The sequence below is a fragment of the Falco biarmicus genome, chromosome 13 (genome assembly GCF_023638135.1).
Source record: "Falco biarmicus isolate bFalBia1 chromosome 13, bFalBia1.pri, whole genome shotgun sequence".
Taxonomy (NCBI): domain Eukaryota; kingdom Metazoa; phylum Chordata; class Aves; order Falconiformes; family Falconidae; genus Falco; species Falco biarmicus.
The window spans coordinates 11,554,156-11,573,344 of NC_079300.1; the positions used below are offsets into that span (position 1 = coordinate 11,554,156).

General features: G+C 44.6%; 1 protein-coding gene across 2 annotated transcripts in view; it reads right to left on the bottom strand.

Moving 5' to 3' along the window:
- The window catches only part of DIS3L2 (DIS3 like 3'-5' exoribonuclease 2), a 195,990-nt gene that overhangs the window by 106,905 nt on the left and 69,896 nt on the right, over positions 1-19,189 (bottom strand). For both annotated transcript variants that reach the window (XM_056358435.1, XM_056358436.1), the window contains 3 exons: positions 15,343-15,449; positions 13,920-14,167; positions 7,398-7,571 (listed from right to left, as the gene is read on the bottom strand). In XM_056358435.1, the coding sequence (XP_056214410.1) occupies positions 7,398-7,571; positions 13,920-14,167; positions 15,343-15,449 (529 nt within the window). The remainder of the gene's footprint in view (positions 1-7,397; positions 7,572-13,919; positions 14,168-15,342; positions 15,450-19,189) is intronic.

A 19,189-nucleotide genomic window follows, 5' to 3' on the forward strand; every position in this document is an offset into this window, starting at 1 on the left:
GATTCTCATTTTTTCATTTTGGTCCACATATCTTAACTATCAACTACTGTATCTTTCACAAACTTCTAGTTTCAGTGTTGGCAAATACACATTGAACAGTTAATCCTTCCTTGTAAATCAATCCCTCATCTCCCAGAATATTTTTGGTAGTCTTCTCTGGAGTGCCCCACTTCTAATCCATGCTGTGATACCTCCAGTACAACTCTGCCTCACACACCTTGCCTGTGTGCCATCTATATTTATGGGTTTTTTTCCTTTTTAGAGGGGGAGGATCTGAGAATAACCTGGGAACCAGGATCCAGGGCAGATGGACAGATCAAAGCATGCTTCAGACAACACTTCATCGGAACAGAACCAAGAGATAAATGTCGTTCCTTGTAACGACCAGCCTGTCCTAGTGATCAGTGATCAGCCTTGAAATACCACAGCAGGGATATACTGCCTCACCTGCTGAATAAGTTCTGGGTTTCTTCATCTACAGCATCAGAGAGATTACCTGGGTTGACACCATGACTTGGACCCTTCATCTTCTATTTGACCTGTCATGAGAGAAGGACAGCTGCAAAGCACCATGATGTCAAGGGAAGTGGCAGTATTTGGCACACCTGAACTGGGCCACTTCACATACATAAACATGAGAGGATAGGGCACTTTCTTCTGCTCATCAAAACCCCACCTTGTGATCACTCCCAAATTGATTTAAGATTTAATCCTCCTCTCCCTCTGCTACTCTCTCCACTTCTCTTCATAAAATAGGCAGCCAGACAGGAACAAGACTGTATGTATAACAAACTAGTCACAAAAGTTATTAAGGTTTTCCACAACTAAATGGATTCTTAACTAAGCAAGTTTAGTTTTGATGGCCTACAAGAATGCAATAATCTTGTCCAACTACACACCACCAATTCTGCTTGAAGCTGCACTTCCAATGACCACATGCACCTTCCTGTAAGGAAAAACACCAGTGAAGTTGCCAGTGTGTCTATGTACACCAGCTGCTGGCGACAACAGCACCTGAGAGCAAAGACCATGCGATTTTGTACAGAACAGTGTTACCACAACTGCTGTAGCTATAGTGTAGTAGAAAATGTTATGAAAATAGAGAGGAGGAACAGAAGAAGCCAACCAGCAGCAAGGAGCTGAATCACATCACTCTGACAGAAGCACTTTTTTTAAGTAAGTTTTATTTACTCAACCAATGGGTGAGGATAGAGCTAACGTGAACTCTCCTCACCGATCCAAGAAGGATACCATTCCCCAGACTGCCTGGACAGAAGAAATACCCAGAGCAGGTACAGCCATCATCACCAACTTCTGGAATCAGTCCTGTTAGAGAGGGACTAGATCTGATATCCTTAGACAGCACTGAGTAATCCTTTGTATGCCTTGTATATCCCTATGGAGAACATTAGATTAGTCACAGAACAGCTCAGTGAGAGGGCAGAGATCATAATCTGGCCCTGTTTGTGTCTCCACTCCATGCCAAGATAACAGTCAGGTCTGTAGCAATGTTGCTTATACATTTGCTAAACAAGTCATTTCTCAGTTTCCATCAGAAACCAGAGCATTTTTACATATCCTATTATAGCTGAGTAAGTCTTGCTCTACTTAACACTAGCTTTTTTGTAGTGGAAAATCTCCAAGAAACAAGCTGTTTAATAATGTTTTATCTGACTTGCACTCATTTCTAAGTAAAGTTGTCCACCTGCCTTGAAAAGACATCTGTTTCAGAGGCTGACTGCTTTCCTCCAACACCCCTTGCACAGCGCTCAGGGCTGCCATTTTTACCATCACCTCTAATTTTACCAGCCAATAATCTCCTCGGGCAACAACAGTAAAGAGCATGCTGTCAAACCTTTACTATAAGCACTGCTAATCCCTGTTACCAGCTGTAACACTCCTCAAGAAAGAAATAGTGGGCAGAACCTCAGTGCAGGTGCTGTCCTGCTGCCAGGGCTTTCCAGCTACAAACAGTGCAACAGAGCCTTATTCCACAGTGGTGGACACAGGCACAGCAGAGCCCCTCCACTCTTTCTTCCTTATGAACCACAGGAAAGACGCTACACTTCTGAATAGGCAGCCAAAATCACAGTTTAGCCATCAATAACTTGGATAGGTTTAGGTCAGTTGCAATTGAGGTCACATGTTGAAACACCAAGATGCAAATTTTAACTGAAAGCTTCATTGCATTAGAGCTTTTTGCCTGCAAAACCAAAGTTCACTGACTCTGCCCTGCAAGGGAAACAAGTGAGTGTTAACTGCTAGTGCCAATGCAGTGGATCCTTGCTGTCCCCTGGTCTGGTGCCCTCCAAGCCTTTTAGCCTTGTGGAATGGACAGTTACACTGCCGTTCAGAGGGATCTCAGCAGAGAAATGGGCTGATGGAAATCTCACGAAGCTCAAAGGGAAAAGCCAAGTCCTGCACATGGGGAGGAATAACCCCATGCGCCGGTACAGGCTGGAAAGCAGCTTGGTAGAAAAGGACCTGGGGTCCTGATAGACAAGTTGAACGTGAACCAGTAACATGCCATTGCAGCAAAGGCAGCCAACAGCCTCCTGGGCTGCACTGGGAAGAGCACTGTCAGCAGGTCAAGAGATGCAGTCCTTCGATCCTTCCCCTCCACTTGACACTGGTGAGACCATGGCTGGAGTGCTGCATCCAGTTCTGGGCTCCCCAGTACCAGGGAACACAACATACTGATGCAAGCTTGCCGAAGGGCCTCAATGAGGATTAGGGAATTGGTGTATCCAGCCTACGAGGAGAGGCTGAGAGAGCTGGGACTTTTCAGCTTTGAGAAGAGAAGGCTCAGACAGAGAGATCTTAGCAATGTGAAAATATACCTGATGGTAGGGAGTAAAGACGACAGAGACAGACTCTTCTCAGTGGTATTGAGCAACAGGACAACAGGCCATGGGCACAAAACAGATGAGATGCCATTTAAAGACAAAAAAAGCCCACATTTTTACTGTAAGGGCGTTTGAACCCCAAAACACGTTCCTCAGAGGGATTGTGGAATCTCTGCCTCTGGAGATACCCAAACCCCAAATGAACACAGCCCTGAGCAGCCTGCTGCAGCTGACCCTGCTTTGAGCAGGGGGGCTGGCTGCAGCAGGTATCTCCAGACGTGCCTTCCAACCTCAACCATTTGGTGATTCTCAGGAGTTCAGAGCTGCTCAGTTGAAGTCAGTCAGTTTCTGCTCCTCAGACCACATCCATCTTGTAGATATTTCAGAGTTTATTGCCACAGCACCCTTTCTCTGCTCAGTATTTTTAGCTCATTGTTTTGTATTTTGCCAGCTGAGAAACTGCAGTTTGTAATTTTACCTTCAGCTTCATATTTCTTCTTAAAAGTGAATACAATGTCCTGTTTATAATAATAAAATCACTAGTTGGCAGGATGACATCAAATGGAAAAAGAGAAAGCAACTGGAAAATTTAGAGCAAGCAATTTTGAGTGCCAAGTTTCACATTTGTAATAGTCCAGCGGAGGTCAACAGGCTCACTTATTATTAGACAAATGGTAAAGAAATAGATATCCTCAAGTTCTTCCATGTTAGACTATATAAACCATCTCTACTTGAACAGGTTCTAGTGCTTTCCAAAAGAGTGATGTTATAATTTTCCACAGTAACACCAACAATGGGAGACAAGCAAAAGGCAGAACTGCTTTGCAAAGAACAGCCTTTTTTCTCTCTCCAATATTTAGGTTTTTGTTTCCCACTATGATCGGACTTTCCTGGCTTTAGTTTCTGTCCCAGTTAAGCAGTAAAGGAAACAAAAAGATATGAATGAAATTAGAAACATTTGGAATGAGTCTTAGAAATAGGTTTTGGTTTCTTAAGATTCCTGGCTATACCTCCTCAAATGGCTGCCTCCTCCAGCCCCCGTCTCCTGCACCCACCTCTGAAATTTGCATTTCCTCCTCTGCCCTGACCCCTCTTCTGTTCAGGGGCTATATTTTGCCCCACACCATTGAAACACTAAGTGAAAAGCAAAGCAAACAGGGAAATGAAAATTACATGTTGAAACACTGCAAAAGACCGGAAAACGATTGAAACTTTGCACCCATCAAAATTTGTCTCTATGACACTAAGCCTCCAATGTTTCTCTAAAAGCAGAAACCAAACACTTCTCAAACTTCCAATGAAAAAATACCAATTCCAGTCAACCTGAACAATAAAATGCGAACTCAGGTCCTATCTGTATTATCACATTTAAAGTCTCTGGAAGGGAAATTTCCTCAACCATGCTATTCTGATACTTCATGCTCTCTATAAAATACAACTGCAGTACACAATGCCAACACCTAACACTTGCCTAGTGCTTTTCATTAGAAGTTTTTGGTGCTCCTTGCAAACCAGTAAGCAGGGAATGCCTGTGAAATACTTGCCTAATTTTACAGATAAGCCCATGCAGGTAAAAAGCAGATGTCCATGGCAAAACTGTACACTAGTGGCAGAGCAAAGAGTTACATCAGCTAAAAGGTTTTAAAGCTGTCCACAAGGTTTGGATCAATTCTGCCTTAAGTAATATTAACATATTATGTAAACCTTTCTTTGTGAGCCATTACTGGAGAAATGAGAGAAAAAAAAGATCTCTTGGAAGCAATTCTGCACAGGCTATGTAGGTGAGATCACAGTTGCTATCCAAACAGACTATGCATGGCAAGAACAGGCTTCCTGTAAAACTGAAAGACTTGCAGGAAGATCAAGGAGCATATTTACAAGATGGCATGGACAAAATATCCTTCCCTCCTCTTGCCCAGCCTCAGCAGCTTGGTGAAACACATTGTCTCACTTTCATCTAAAACCACACTCACAAATGCCTCCGGTGCAGAACCTCTACCTCCGTGCTCTATACGCTGACTCACGAACAGACCCGACCACACTCAGGACACTGGTTGGCAGAACACAGAAGTTACCTTTTGAGGAGGAAAGGGTCATTTTCCATGATGAAAGGAAACAAGGAAAAGGTATCTCAGGAAGAGGAAACACCTAAAAACTCTAGACTTTGCTCAGGTCTTGGATCCAAATCCCAAAAGCTTAATGCATGATACTAGAAAATATACAGCACTGTGTTAGAACTGGAGAAGATTTACTAGAGATGAAAGTATTTTAAGCCAGCCTCTGATATGTGTTCACTCAGGTGAGCAATGTATAAACTGAATTAAAGTGAGGTATTTAGAAGTGTTAACATGGCTGTTTCAGGAGAAAAGATGAGTCTATTTCCCTGTAATTTATCTTATATTGTACTCTTAAGACTACTGTACAGTAATCTGGGGAGCCTGACAGATCCACATGCAGCAAAGATGGGCACTCACAGAGGCAGGTGCTGTTGAACACCGTGAGCTCCCCTGGAAAACAAGGCACAACTCCTGTGTGCACCCAGACCAGATATCCAGGTTCAGGCGTCTTCCTCGGGATGCCGCCCTGGGCCAGGGGCTACGGCTATCTGTACAACTGCTGCTGACCACAACACACTTCCTGCTGACAATATGAAAGCTAGTATTTAATATCAAGTTAAAGCTGAGCTAACCTGGGACTTGCCAAGAACAGTCTCTCAAGGTCTCATGGGTGAGACCAGAAGAGATGGTGGCCAGGTCTCCAACTACAGGACTCTACTCAGCTATGACTCACAATACATTTACTAATAAAGACTCATCTTTCTCTGGGTAGACAAACCTCTCACTGTGAGGAAACAAAAGAGAAAACTCATCTGTATTTTACTTTCCATAACTGGAAGTCCCAGGTTATCTCCATATGTGTTTGACCATAGACTAGCTAGTCAGCAGTGTGGCAGTTGACATTAAAAGGATTAGTAAATTAAGCTCAAATAATTGTCTTAAAAACTTTGACTGTTAAATGTTTATATTTGAGAGGATCAAAAGGAAATCTACTTTGTAGTGTGCACTATGGTCAGGAAGGGGCAGAGAGGGATTTAAATAGCTTAACTGCAAAACTGTTATCACCTTGATAAGCCCCAGTGTAATAATTCAACAATAAAAGCAAGAAATGCACTTGGAATTTGTTTCCAAAACTGATTGTCTGACTGGAGACAAATCAAGCTCTTTATTTGCTTGAAAGAACTTGGTCAGAAGAAACAGAGAATGCTACTGAAATGTAGTTAAGAATATAAAAATAAGCACTTTCCAGTGACTTGAACTGCAGCATTCAGTATGTTTCTTTGAAGCTACTTGAAGCCCAGTCTGGATCTGGTATCGGAGTGTTACCACTAGTCAATCAAGAGTGATTCTCCCCTAAATTATTCCACTGTATGGCAAAGGAAATCCAGTAAAGCTGAAGCAGTAAGGGGGCTGCAGGCTACAGTGCAGGATTAGGTCCAAAGTAACTTCTGGAGCCTGGGTACAGATACAAATGGCTGCAGTTTATCAGCTTAACCACTAAAATTACTAATGTCCATGCCAATAACACAGATAAACTAAGACAGAGAGGAGCTTGCTACATATATGCAGGTGCTTGTACCAGTGCAGTGTCTTGAGGGTTCAGGCTCATGGGGCTGTTTCACCTCAGCAATATGCAAGAAAGCAACAAATCTGCCAACTGAGACAGGATGCTTTAGCATTAAGCAAGGCTGGGAGTAGAACACACCGTATGATTTTAATAATGCATTTATTGTTTTGCTTTCTTGCAGCTTTCTTTATTGTAAAGTGAGGTCCTAAACAAATTACTCTTCTCTTGCCTTTCAATCTTTCCTAGTAAAGACATCTCTGAAATCTGATACTTTGAAGCTTAGTAAATCCACCAGTTTTGGGTAGCCCAGCAATGTCAGAGCACCACCCAACAGACTGTGGAGTTCCTGAAAGCTGGCAGAAGCATCACTAAGTTGCAGGGATGGCTAATGTGAGATAGGTGGACATCACAGAGTTGCCAGGCTGCAGGGAGGGACTGCATTTGCCAGCTGCTAACCTGATCAAGAGAAGCCAAACTCCACTTGACACCAGCACTTCAAAACAGAAAAATGTTGAGACTAGACAGGAAAACACAGGACAGTCTCTACCTGCACTTAAGTTTCAAAGTAACAATGTCCAAGACCGTTTGATCTGCCAGGCATTCAGAAAATCTCTGCTATAAAACGACCACTAAAATACGTAATACATTCCAGACGAAAACATAAAGCTTTCAGATTAGGTGCCAAACACCAAGTTTTCAGTTTTCAATAGTTCTTTTGAGAAAAAGCCTCTTTGCCTCACTCACTCTCAAAATAACTGATCTTCTGGGTTTGCAGGTACTTTCAAAAGCAGTTTCTTTCCACGCTAGCACAGGTAATACAGTACATGTAATGAAGTCAGTGCCTTTTTAAAGTGTGATGAAAGCAAAACAAAATAGCACAAGCCTGCATCAACTTAAGGAGTGTCAGACCACGCTCTTTGTCATTACCTCAAATCTCTTCTTTTGGCCAGCTCTCCCGGTGAAATAGCCCAAGGCAGGTTCTGGGGAAGACATTCCAGGGCTTCAGGGGGAAAGTCAGAGAAATCCACACCATACTCCGTCAGGATCCCTTCTGTTTCTGGCTCAATCTCCCCGGCCTGCCCAAGACTTTTGGCCAATTGCCTGTAGAAAGAAAGAACGGCGTGCTTTTTTAAAGTGTGTAACTAGTACTATCATATTGTTACTGTCCCCACAGAGAGGATTCTTTCACCCATTGACTTCTCCCTGAGTTTTGGCAGAGGACTTCAGACCACACTGTGGCTTATGTCTACTGGAGATGCGAAACACTAGCCAGACAGTACCCTAGGCTGTTTCATGCATCTCAGTTTAAGGAGACGTTTTATATTATTAGGTTTTTGCAGAGGTAAGAAAGTGTCAAATTTTAGAAAAAAATATATTCAACAGGGATAAGAAAAGCAGTGCCCTCCACACAGGCAGCTCTAGCTTTACATATAGCTGGTTCCCTTGAGATCCTCCTTCCTCTCCGCACCACTGAAAAAAGTGACTCACCCCTACTATCTGAAATGGAGGGCAGATTCCCACCAGATTCCAGACAGCTCCCAGGGAGCTCAGCACACTGCTCTCCATCCCCAAGGATATGCATCTCTGCCTGGGCAAACTTGTAAGAACAGAGGTGTGAAGAACCCTTTCTGCCTTCCTTGCAGGAGTCACAGACACAGACAGGCCCACAGATCATCTTTCCAACCAATTTCCAGGTTCTTTCTAGGACACAAACATTCCCAGTAGTTTGTTCCTCCTCTCCTAGCTAAGCAGAAGCCTCTGAACCAGGAGCTAACTGGAGAGGAGCCAACGATCTAGAGGCAAGCCACAGACAGGCAGAACTGTCCCCGCATGCTAACAGTCTTCGATGAAGTATTCTGCACATGTGCGGATAAGGCTGCTGCTCTATTATGCTTAGAGAAAGTTTCCATCTGCTCCAGTGCAAACCCCAGTACACGTTTGTCTGAGCTCTGGTGTCTGAAAAGCATTCAGCTCTGGACATGGTGTGCAAATCGGGACTCCAAAGAAGTGGGATATTTATTCCCTCCCCAGCTGGTTACAAATACCGCATGAGAACCTATGTCCCATGGTGGCTCCCCTTTGTCCCCCTTCTCACCCCCAGATTGCTCTACAGTACACAGAGGTAAATTATTTTTTATTTTTTAATATACTGCCATTAGGGCGAATGGCACATTACAGCCAATAGAGATAATGCTCCTGGCCCAAGAAAATTACAACTGAAATTAAGGCAAATCCATCAAAATATGACACAAAAGAGAGGGGTAATAACACAGTGCAAAAACAGGCACTCTAATAAGTGTTTTTCCACTGCATAAAATACACAATCATTATATTGATCCTTCTGCTTTAATTCCAGTGAGTGAGAACGGGCACTAATTACTTTCCTAAATTGGGGCCAAAACAGTGCAGTTGTCATTTGGACCAGCAAGATGCTCTCAGAGCTTCAAATGTGTCATAAACCCACAAAACAAACCCCAACCATGCAGCACAAGCAAGCCCATCTTCTTTATGGAAGCAAAGCTATCTCTCTTCACAACGGGAAGGGCTGTGTAATAAACCTGTCACATTGTGTAATATGCTGGAAAGGATTGTGCGCTTCGTGGCGTGGTAAATTGTAGAGTTCACATTGCCTAGCTTTAAAATAAAAATGAAAACAAGGATAAAAGATATTTCCCTCCATTGTTTCAATTTTATGTACAAACTGTATGGCAGAAATACGTGTGCGTTTGGCATCGAGGCTGAGCTCTCTGTTCCTGCAGCTGGGTCCCAGTCTGATCCTTATTTTAATGTAAATAAATGAGGCATCGGTTTTATCTCCCTCTCTCTCAGCAGTAACAGTAAAGCAGAGAAATCACCACTTCATTTCCAACGTCTAGTGCGGAGCTGGGAGATTAAGCAAGAATGAGCCCACAGGTCCGCAGGCCCACCAGCACCACCAAGGATGGATTGGAGAGAAGACAAGGAAAAAAAAAAAAAAAAGAGGAAAAGAGAGGACATGTCACCCTACCAAACAGAAATGGCAAGGGCTTGAGTCTTAGGTGCCCCTTCTCTTGGAAGGGCAGGGTTGGGAAGTGCACCAGGAGGGCGGCTGGACATCTGCACGACAAGTCATGGAAAGCACCTCTGAATGCCAGAGTGCTTTCCAGCTCAGTCTTGAAACCCATGTTCTCTTGATCCGTTTACTGAAATTAGATTATGAGCCATAAGGGGTTTACCCAGAGGTTTGATATAGGACTAATATTTTTTTAATAGTAATTAACATTTGATTTACAGTGTTCCAGGGAACATTTCCCAAGTACCTTGAAATAAAAAGTGTACAACTGACTTTAATTGGGGCCATGTTACAGTCACGCAGACGCGATGACTTGCATCAGAGCAAAATCTGACAGGACAGCATGTGATCAAAGGTAACGCATATAGGATCACCAATGGCCCCGGAGTAACAGCCAGGCTGTAAAAGCACTCACAGGGCTCCGCAGCCACTGAGGGTAGCAAGAATAGTTCAAGAGGCTTATAAACAACTACAGGCACAGGGCCCAGCGGCAGTCATACGTTCACTCCCAGGGAGTCACAGTATCCGCGACATCCCAGGCTTGCATGTATCTCAGGGGTTTTTTTAAAATGTTAAAAGTAAAAAAAATAATTATAATGCTTACAGACGTAAACACTTCTTTTCTGTGACGCTGATGGGGGAGAATTACCTTGAATTCTTTGAATACCCTTAGCCTGTTGTCAGGCACGGTGGCAGCGTGCACTGAGAGGAACATGCCGTGGTAGGGGCACCGGGCAGGACACAGCTCAGGGTATTCCTCCAAATCAGCCATAGCTGCAAGCACACCAAACTGCTCCGAGTGCCCACTCACCAGAGCTTTTGCTCCCATGAGTGTGCACCCAGGGAAGAGCCACACTCCTGCTGCCATCTTCTCCTTCATGGTGACCCTGATTGCATCTATTCGGCCACCCAGTTCTATAAACATCTAAGCTCTCTCCACTCCCCAGACTCAGCTTAAACAGGCCAGCATGTTCAAAGGTTACACGATAAGAGCTCTCCAAAAAGACAAAGCATAATTACATAAGGCTTGCTTCCTTTGGAAAGCCAGGCAGGCTCCCAAATGGGAGTGAATAAATTCCATGGGGACTTAACAACCTTACTCAGTCTCTCCTGGAGCAGACTTGTCCACAGCCATCCTACATGGAGGGTTTCTTTCAGCAACAGAACATCCTACACATCAATAAGCCACCATTCCTAGAGGAAACTTGTACAAGAGCAGGAGAGGGCACAGCAGGAAAGGCTGTCAGGCTGCTCCCACTGCACTGGGGCTGGAGCTCACAGGCAGAGCTGCACAGGTTTGATAAAGCCCAAAGGTCCCAGTGGAGATGGCAAGATGAATTCGAAACTTAGAATAAAATGCCAGAAAAGAAAGGAATTTAAGCCATTTGGATGGCTTTGGAAAGAGCATCAAGCGAAAGAACATCCTGCAACATTTCATTTTATTGCAAATGCCATGACAAATCTTTTCACCCTGACAGACCAATATCTAAGGCCCTGAGCTAGAATAGCCACAAGCCCCATGTGACACAGACGGATCAGTGATTTAACATTTTACTATTACTTTTTTTCTTTTTAATAGTCTCATCCATCATCATATGTGGGGGCAAAAAGATTCCACCTTAAACGTCTCCAAAAGCGCAGAGATGTCTGGACTAATACTCTGAACAGCCCTGGACTCCAACACTGAGCAAAGGTCCCCAGAAAATAACTGTACATGGCAGTACTTGTAATATTTATCTGGAAAAGGAGACTATTTTAGAGCTATTTTGTTGTGCCTGCTACCTGAAGTAGGTGCAGTTAAATGGCATTTCACTGCCAGGGTAACATCACCTCACATGCAGGAGGGAGCACAGCAACACACACTCAGGGCATCACCAGCAGGACATGGAGCCATTAGTTCCTGCTCCTTCCCAGCACAAGCTGGGTGACAGGGTGGCCTTCAGAGGGGACAGTGTCTCACTGGTCACCACCAGGTGGCAATCACGACACAGAAACGCACCCCCCCTCCCCAAGGGGACCTCCAGGAACTGTCAGGTAGCTCCTGTGCAGGTGACCACCCTGGGTGGCCAGTGCAAGCGGCAAACTCATGGCCAGGGCATCCCACTGCTCCAGGCACACGTGGTCGCTGTGAAGACCAGACTGTACCATTAACTGTGCTTGGAAACCCAGCACTGAACTTCCCAAGGGAAAAGGAAAGCTAAGGAAGGTGCATGGCCAGCCTGGGGGAGTTCAGGTGCAGGATGCTGTGTACCTGGAAACACCCAAGGCATCCAGGGGAAATGACTGCCCACTATGGAGCAAGTTTCCCTTGTCGTTCTTCCAGCAGACTTAGATGGTGCAGAGTGATGACCTACAGGCTCTTTAGTCCAGACACCTTCAAAATCATGGTGGTGCTGCCAAAGGGGTATCATGAAGTCTGTGGGCAGAAGTAATGGGTGCACAAGACAGTTCAAAAAACCAAGCATGCAATGAATGAGCTGCAGACCACCTGCCCTTCTCTCCTTCAGGTGGTGGGCCATGACTGGCAATACAGCTTATAAACCAGCCTAAAAGCAAACGGGAGTTTTGGGGGCCTTTAAGAGGTTTCCTTGTCTTTCAGTGTTTAAACAAGCATGTATTTATAGTAAAAAACAAAATGGGTCACTGGGGTTTTATGGTCCCATCTCCACAAGGCACTAACTGAAGCACAACAGAGTCCCAGAGGAAATGGCTATGTATGGAGACAATCATGGATGTTTTCTTTCCTGACAACACCCTTTACATCTTGGAAACTACCAAAACAGCCAGATGAGAGAATATACAATGCTGTCAGAAGCACAGATTAAAGACACAGATATTAGCCAATGAAAAAAAAAAAAGACATTAGCCCATCTTCCTAATTTCTCCATTTCTGCTGAAAATGGGGTTGTTCATGACAACAAGCCAAGCAGTACAATCACCCTCCGGTCTTTTCTCTGTTGGAATCAAAGACTACAAAGAAAATCTCTGCCAATAAGAAAGTTAGTCACAGTGAAGTTCACAGCACAGCCAGCCCCTAGTTAAGTGGGGCTCAGAGGGAGGCCACTTCAGTTCATGCCCTGCAGTTTAGCTAGGAGATAGAGTGACTTAACAGCTCATGTGGCTCTCGAGGAGTACATGTGAAACTTGCTACTACTGGGCACACAAAGCAGCTACAACTGATAACAAAGCTAAACTCAGGGAAACGGGGACCTCAGTTTAGTTTCTTTTAGCTCTAGGGCTGATAGATCTGTGCCAACATACCTACTCTCAACAACATTTAAAAAAAGTTTTATGTAAGTTTTAGGCTTTACCAGGAGTTTGAGCTGAGGACTCCAAAAACCACAGTGCATGCTGACACAGTATGTGAGCTCTGCTACCCCATCAGAACAGCCTTGCAAGGGGAAAAGAAAAATTGGGCTTTATGCCCAACTCCTATTACCAAACATGCTCCAGATTACATCCAGATCCCCATCACCTGTAAAATTTGACCACAACATTACCACAGGTCAGAGTTACCTACTCTGGGTCACCAACTAAACCAGGACTACTCAGTTTTTCCCAAGATAACTGAAAGGATTTATCAATGTCCACCATTTCTTACTGAGACCCATTCAACAGGAAACAGCATGGTCACTCCAGGTGGGAGCTTGGCACACTGCAGCTGTTCCCAAGAAAAGACTGAAAATGCTGAAAACTACAGGGTCTTCCTTGTGAAGGAACTTGTAGTCTGGATCCAGCCCAGTACAGGTCATTTGTGTAGCCCTGGCTTAAAATCTCCTCCTTCACGGCAGCGCCTGCAATTCGAACTCCAGAAACACAGAGTGCAACACCCTTCTCATCTACTTCAGAAATCAATGAATCTTCTCTTGATTCTAGTAGCCTTCCTCGAAGCAATGCAAATTAAACCCACAAAAATCTGTGACTTCTTTCTACTTCTTATCTGTAAATGCTTAAAAACCAAAGATGAGCCTCACAGCTACTGATCTTCCTCTGGCAGAGGTGAAATGCCTACACATTGGGTACTACTCCTACACAAAGGAAGGAAAGATTGAAAGGCTGCCAGCACCCACAGTGCTTGTGCTGGTCAGGCTAAGTACCTGTGTGTGTTCCCTCCAGACTGCAAGCTCTTCTGAGCAAAGACCATACGCTCATTAATACTGTGATGTGCCAGCACACTGAAGCAAGCACCAGAAGAAACTAACATTATGTAGCCATGAGATTAACTGGTGACAAGCTGTCCTTAACCTCATCACAGTTTATCCACCAAATACCAGAGGGATACAAGACAAGCATCTTGTTAACAGATTCCTGTCTCTACTGCATGTATCAAATTAAGTGAAATGAAGAATTCCAACTAGAAATCTCAGCCATCTCCACTTCCAATGGTAGCCACATACCCTGTTGCAAAGTTGCTGTCTTCTTTCCAGTCCACTATGCGACAGATGAAGAGCATGTTTGAATAGTCCTCAGGCCTCGTCACAAAGTCTGGAGGGCAATCAGCCAAGGACACATAAACCCTGGGCACTCTGTGGTCCACAGGTGAGAACATGGCACACCTCTTGTAGAGTTCACTGTTCTTGTCTGCCAGAAGCTTGATGAAGCCTGTAGCTGCTCGGGAATGCTTCTTTTCCAAAATATAGACCACCTGGAAGAGGCAAAGGTTTGCACAGTTAATGCCTTCAGAGAAACCTATATTCTTTAACAGGGATACACAGAGGCTTAGCAGAATTATCTGGAAAAATCACAAGGCCTGTATCATGTTTTCCCTGTGTGTGTGTGTGTGCATTTTTTAACTGAGTACCTATTTACAATGTATTTTCCTTGCCATCTTGCTCATGGCTATAGAAGAGGAAAGTGCCTTCCAAGTGCTAGCTCTCTACAGCAATTTTCTTGATTACAGAACAAAACCAGACAAGAAGCAGATGCTTCCAAATGCAGGGAATTAGCCACAACATACAAGCAACTCCTGTAATATCTTTCATTTGTATCCTCGGCCTGTGATTTCGGCATTTAGCACAGAACAAGCCAGTCCAAAAACAGTGCCGCTGGCAGATCCAATGCTAACCACAGGAAAGGATGTGCTGTGGGGAATTTGGCAGTTGCCTCCTCCTCTCTGTGCCTTCTGAAGTTAGGGGGTATTTTACCTTTATACAAGACAGCTTTGAAAAGAGTAATAAATTACAGTATCACTAAATAATTGTTCCAGAGGGGTGTTCATCCAGGCTATATTTTTGTAGCCCATAATAAATCACCGGGTAACAGAAATATTATAGCTGACTTCCTAAGCTTATACAGAAGAGTCCTTCCAGAAGGTTTCAGGAGCTGCACCTCTGTGCAATTCTGAGCACTAGAACTGTCATGCTGGATGAGACCAGAGGGCAGCCCAGCCCACCACGGGGACCAGAATCAGAGGCTGCAAGGGAAAGCACAAGGCATGAAAGTGACCTGATCCAGCAGTCCTCTTCTTGTCTCTTAGCATTCAGAGCCTGACTCAAATCTTGAACCAACAGCACTAGCAGCCTTTCCAAAGTCTCTAAAAATTAATTCTGACAACTTTGGATATCCTGACACTCATATTAGTATCCAATCCTTTTCCTGGATCTTTCTAAGTAATTCTGCACAACAAACAAAGGGAATTTAAACTAGGATAATTGGTAAAAATAACAAGACACTTGATTTTTATCAGATTGGACAATTACTCTTTTTGAAACGGGGAATGAGATTCAAAGATCAACAGACAAAGACTACAGGGCGGCCAGGGCTGGTCTCCTTCAGCCTGCGGGAGTGCACACATGCTCACTTGTCCCTCCATGGAGTTACCTTGGCTGTCCTTTGAAGAAACTTATCTGGGAGGAGTCTGAGATCATTCACCTTAGGTCCATCATCTTGCTTTGTTTTGTGCACACCAGGGATCCCAACAGCCTTTGCTGCATCAAAAAAACACAACAGTTACTGTAGCAATTCCCATGACAAATTCGTGTGGGGCCTTTGCTGTGCACTACAATACAAGGTGCATGTAGTAGACTTATTTAAAAGGAAAAAGATCTCTCAAGTGTTAGAATAGCCAAGCATGAGGCAATTACTTCTCCAGACTACCACAGAGAAAAGATATATGTCCACTTACCATATAGATCTGCTGAAAACCAACAAAAATCAAAATAAATCCCAACTTTACAAGTAGAACCATACCAGCCATAATAAACTAAATGGTGGAAAACACATTCTGTTTATTAAATACTAAGAACTACATGAATTTCCTGGTATTTGTTAGTTGAAGTCATTAACTTCATTAACTGAAGTAGTCCTTCAAGTACATACATTTAATATTTAATTTCCTTTAAAAATACTATGCAGGGTTATAAAATGCATGTTTATCTTTGAAACTGAAACCGTATCTACTAAGCTGACACTCTTTCACTGTGGATCAGGATTATGAAAAGGTTTCATGAAAGTAATCGGTATATATGACAAATAGCTCCCTCCCCCTGGAATCTCTTGACCAGATGCCAATAATCTTTAAATCAACTAATTTCTAGTTTGCAGTTTTCAAATATTCAAATGTCTGAGTTTGGAAGTATCTGCTACAGGTGGCTGGCACACCGAATGCATTCAGCATTTACAAACTTCCAAAGCAATTTTTGCCATGGAGAAGGCTGGGACCAGTCTCTTCTTGAGCCGCTTCCCTGCTGCGGGCCAGTGGTTACTGGTCTGACAGCATTTTTTGGATGGGAACATCCACATACTCGTCTGGAGGGCTCGTGGAAGATGGCTGCCTTTTTCTACTTGTATGGCAATCGCATCCATCTCAAGCACAGGTGCTAAAATCAGGCCTTGAGTGTTCAAAAGAAGTTTTGCTTTCTTAAAGAGAGACCGTGACACCAACCAAGTTTCAAGGGACGTGGCTGTCACTGTTTCCCTTAGAAGACATGAGATAAAGCAGCATTTCGCTGAAGACCATGCTAGAGCAGGGCCGCAGCGCTCGCGAATGCAAGAAAGACGCAAGGAGGGCAGCGGTGATGCACAGACCCTGGCCCCCAGATGACACCCATCTGCCCCGCAGGGACCCTTGATGGAGGCTGCTGGTGACATGACAGATGAAGGGGGCTGGGCTGCGGGAGGGGCGGCTGCAGCTGCCGGCAGTGCCAAGCAGTGCCAGGGCACTGGGGACTGACACTCGGGGGGAGCCGGGGGGGCAGCGGGGGGGCAGCAGCTTGCCCCGAGGGGAACGGCTGTGCACCACCATCACAAGGGCACGTTCACAGATGGTCCTGCTGCTGCAGACGGCCTGGGTTGCCTTCGGGCAACGTCATCCCAGCAGTCGTTTGACAATGACAGCTACCGCTCTAATGACAAACGCTGGTTCTCATATGCCACTAATTATCCCCAGCTTTGCCTTCTGATACAAAGCTCTTCAGACTTCGCCTCTCCCCAGAGACCATCTTTTTCAGAAGAATCTAAGTGACTTTTATTTTATCTTTACCGACTTGCTAGCGAGGCCAAGAGGAGGATGGACAGATATTCAGGGGTTTACATAAAACTCTACTTTCCTAAAAAAAGCAGCAGTAGTAGCAGCAGCAAACCCATTTCTCTTTTACTTCTCCTACTGAAATGGAGTCAGATTTGCCACAGCCAAGGTTACTAAGGGATAAAACCACCCAGAGTTTCATGGTGACAAACAAGTTGGGGGAAAAAACTGCTCAGATAATTATAAACAGTTTAAAAAGTGGGGATATCCAATTTACCTCATTTGCTTACCTCCTCCAAGATCTTTGCTACCTGAAGGTCATACCAGGCAACCGGTTAGTAAAGAATAAAAGCAAGAGGCCATTTTGTTTTCTCATAAATTTTCAAGCCATCAGTTAATAGTCATAAGTTTACCGTGTGCCAACCATAAAGACAGCTAGGACAAAGAACAGGATGATCTGGAACAAAGAAACCCTAGCAAAGCCAGAGGGCAAGGGAGGTTGGTGGCCTTCCAAAGGCCATGCCTTCAGGCACACCTGCCACTAGCCCAGGGCTTTACTGGAGTAAACTTCTCCCCACAGAACAGCACATACTAGTTGGAAGAGAAACTAGATCTAAACATGTTTGGGGAAAAAAGAGCGAGCTGCATTTGCTGCTTTCCCAGCATAGCAGAACAGCAGCAGCAACTCGAGGTCCAGCAGGCAAGAATGAGAACAGCACCAGGAGCCATGTGAGGAACATGCCCTTGTTAGCGCTGCCTTCTTTCCACTTATCCTTCCAACTCCCAGTTCTCCAAGCAGTTGCTTGGATTTTTTCACTGAAACAGCTTTCCCTGAAAAAAAAAGGAGCCAGCAGTGACATCTTGAGAGATATCACACACACATGCAAAAGCACAGAAGTACCAGGACGAAGCTGTCAAAGGGAGCATGGCAAATTGGTGACCAGAGCTCCCTTTGCCTGGGATGAAGAACATGCAGGGCTAGGGCACTGCCCCCTGTCCTGCTGAAGCTGAGCCCCACGTGAACCCAGTACAGATACCAGAAAGCTTCTAAATTCTCACTGTGGCACGTGGTAGAACTTCCCTTTTCCCTTCACAGCCAACATTAAGCAGGTGGCCTTTGGCTGGCTGGAGAATCATCATCTTCTTCAGGGGTGTCTCCAGTTCCAGCATCCCTACCAAAAAATCCTAGGATTATTAGAGACCCAAGCAGACAGAGCCTGGGATTATTAGAGACCCAAGCAGACAGAGCCTGGGATCTACAACTATACCAGCAATAGAAAGAAAGAAAGCAGCAAATCCCAGACATCTACTTAATTCCTACCCATCTTTCCTAATCAACTTCAGTATCTAAAAGGTCATCGCATACATTTGCTAATGGGGAATGCTCCTGAAACAAGGCCCAGGGAAGACGACACACAAGGAACTCTACTCCTGGGGCCAAGAGAAGTGGACTTCTCTATAGCTTGCAGTTGCTGCTTTTGAAGTCAAAATTCTGTCAGTACCAGGGCTACATCTAACACTCGGGAGCCTACCACAGCAAAGCACCAGCAATGAGAGCTCCCTGTGACAAACCCGCTGCTCAGAAAGGACAGCTACCCAGATCCAGTGCCCACCTGACTCAATTCTCAAATTACTGCACAGAAATCTCAGTCTCAACAGCAATAATCAGCCACAAGAGTCTGATACCCAAGTCCCCTAAATACGCTTCTGACAGTCCCTCTCCTTCACCGCACAGCCCCCTTCCCTCCAGTGAAAATGGAATTCGGTGGGTGGGCAGAGGGGAGGTATCAGGGCCCCACTGGAGACTGGTGGTCTAGAAAATCTGAGCTGGGAGACACAAACATCTCCCACAACAGGGCAGAGCCACGGAGGCAATCCCAAAGGAGAGCTAACTTCTGAGAGGAGCAGGATTTTGAGCAGGGGAGGTAGGAAGAAAGTCCTTGCATTATGCCAAACTTAAAATGAATTATTCTGACCCCTTTACTGCAGTGGTTATCCAATGACCATTCAATATTTCCACCCTGGGCAAAGACATGTTTTCTGAGAAAGATTTACTATGTTAGCTTGGGCAATACTTCATAAGCTTATCTTACAGTGAAAACACACTTCAGCAACTAGGATCCAGTGAAACTGCATTATAATCTCAGTGTTTTCCTTTCAGCGATTATCTGACAAACCAAAACTGTAATAGTCTTACTTAAA